The 1,929-nt window shown below is 38.7% G+C and overlaps 1 protein-coding gene across 1 annotated transcript; it reads right to left on the bottom strand.

Annotated features, from left to right (window-relative positions):
- Positions 1 to 262: 262 nt before the first annotated feature.
- LOC146380345 (cystatin-A-like) lies at positions 263 to 1,117 on the bottom strand. Its single transcript, XM_084940370.1, has 3 exons — positions 984 to 1,117; positions 777 to 878; positions 263 to 605 (listed from the first exon to the last, which is right to left on the bottom strand). The coding sequence occupies exons 1-3, from the start codon at positions 1,056 to 1,058 to the stop codon at positions 465 to 467; spliced, it is 318 nt and encodes a 105-aa protein (XP_084796496.1). The 5' UTR covers positions 1,059 to 1,117; the 3' UTR covers positions 263 to 464.
- Positions 1,118 to 1,929: the final 812 nt, after the last annotated feature.

The raw sequence follows: 1,929 nt of genomic DNA, 5'->3' as shown, positions 1-1,929 counted from the left end.
GCAAAATCAAATACTGTTCACTTAAAGTAAATTCTGCCCAGAGGGTGAACTGCCTTGGCGAAGGTTTGCGTTCTCTGAGTGCTTCTTGTTTATTAAGTCACTTCCTTTCTTTCTTCACACCAAGAAAAACAGTAACTTGTTTGTCTTCTTTTTCATTTCTAAGGTTGTTTTTTTTTTTTTTTTTTTCATTTTCCGTTAAGGATTTACTCACAGTATCAGCACCAAATATGACTTTACTGTCAAGAAACTGGTTAACCCAAAGTATTTTATAATTTCTTTATTATTCATTTGTGGATCTATTCATTCAACTTCATCCAGTTCTAAAGTATACATTGTACCATCTCTGTCTTCATTCCTGTATATGTAATCATACTCTCTGTACAACATTCAAGTTCACAGGAATATTATTACAATAAAATGATAATAACATTTTGGAGAAAGCTGAAGCAGGCTCTGTGATCACATTAGTGGAAAGGTACAAGGGGATCGTGTTTGTGGTGATGCTCCTGTAGTCCAGTCAGGACGTCCTGTCCTCCTTCACATGGAAGCCGCTGCCACACCATCAGATGAAGGTAACTGGTTCCTCCAGCATGAAGCTCATGAACCTGCAGTCAAAGCGGGGAAAACCATGCTGTGTTTTCAACACTGACGAATCTTGGATTTACATTTTAATAAAACACATGGATGTCACAAATAATTCTGCCCATAAACAGCTTTTCTTCCTTCTTTTTGATGATGTGAAACACATGTATAATGAAAATGACAGTAATAATTACCTTGATGAGATAGTTCATTCCTGCCACGACCTGACTCCTGTACTCCACAGCATGAAATTCTGCATATTTCTGATTTGTCTTTTTCTCTACTTGGCTTTTGACCTTTGTTTAAGTAAAATACAATTTGATATGAATTCAGACTGAAATTCAAAGCTAAGATTTTTGTGCATAGAGGCTCTAAAAAAATCAAAGTAGACTGAAGCTCACCTTATCACAGATCTTCTGAATTTGCTCATCAGCTTTCTTTGTTTCTGACCATCCTCCACATATCTCGTCAGCCATTCTGAAGGTCTGCTGAAATAAACAGAGATGTAAACGTTTGCTTTTAGGTGTCTCTGATGTTTCAATACAGGTGGCTGACACACATATTTATACTGGATAACAAACCCAGAAACAGTCAGTAAAGGGTGGGGCTACCTGTGTAACCGCTGCCCTCACATCATTGTTACTCAACTAGAAAATATTCCAGTTACCGTTTACACCGGGGGCTTTCTCACAAGTTAGACTTGTGTTTTTTAAGAAAACTGCAGACACAGAAATGTATGGCATTCATAGCAGGTTTCACTGTTCTTATTAATTAAACTGCCATGTTAGATAGCAAGATTTATCAGCTAGGTAAGGACTACTGCACATGTTGTATTCCTGGGAAGTCAATGTTTGTTTTTCTTTTTCCTGGAAGGAAATTCATTGAGGAGTGTCACTAAACCAACAAGCTTTATTGCACCAGCCCGTCCCCCGGTCACTTTACAGTTAATGAATTACAATGAAACACTTTCACCACAGTTCTGCCAGGCTGAGCTCAGACACGCACAATGTTTTGAACAAATGAACTGAACACTAAAACAAACATATTTTGCGACACCATTGCAAAGGGGATAATTATCAATGAGTCTTTCTTTATACTCATGTGTCAATACAGTCTTTGTTCATTCACCTGTAGGAAGTTTTCTTCTATTGGTCATGTAGGCACCTGTAACGAAGAGAGCACCCATCTTCAGACACACACTCTTCGTACGAGAATGTGATAATCACATACCAATAGTACAGAGAGGTTAAATCCGGTGAACACAAATTTTCCACTACACACAACAGGCTGTCAGGGCTCTGTGTGCGGGCAGGCGGAGGTGAGGATCCAAATGCAGGACTCGTGGAG

Source organism: Perissodus microlepis, chromosome 9 (assembly GCF_051167445.1).
Source record: "Perissodus microlepis isolate ML-2025 ecotype Zambia chromosome 9, ASM5116744v1, whole genome shotgun sequence".
NCBI classification, from domain to species: domain Eukaryota; kingdom Metazoa; phylum Chordata; class Actinopteri; order Cichliformes; family Cichlidae; genus Perissodus; species Perissodus microlepis.
This window is presented reverse-complemented; position numbering and strand designations above follow the sequence as displayed.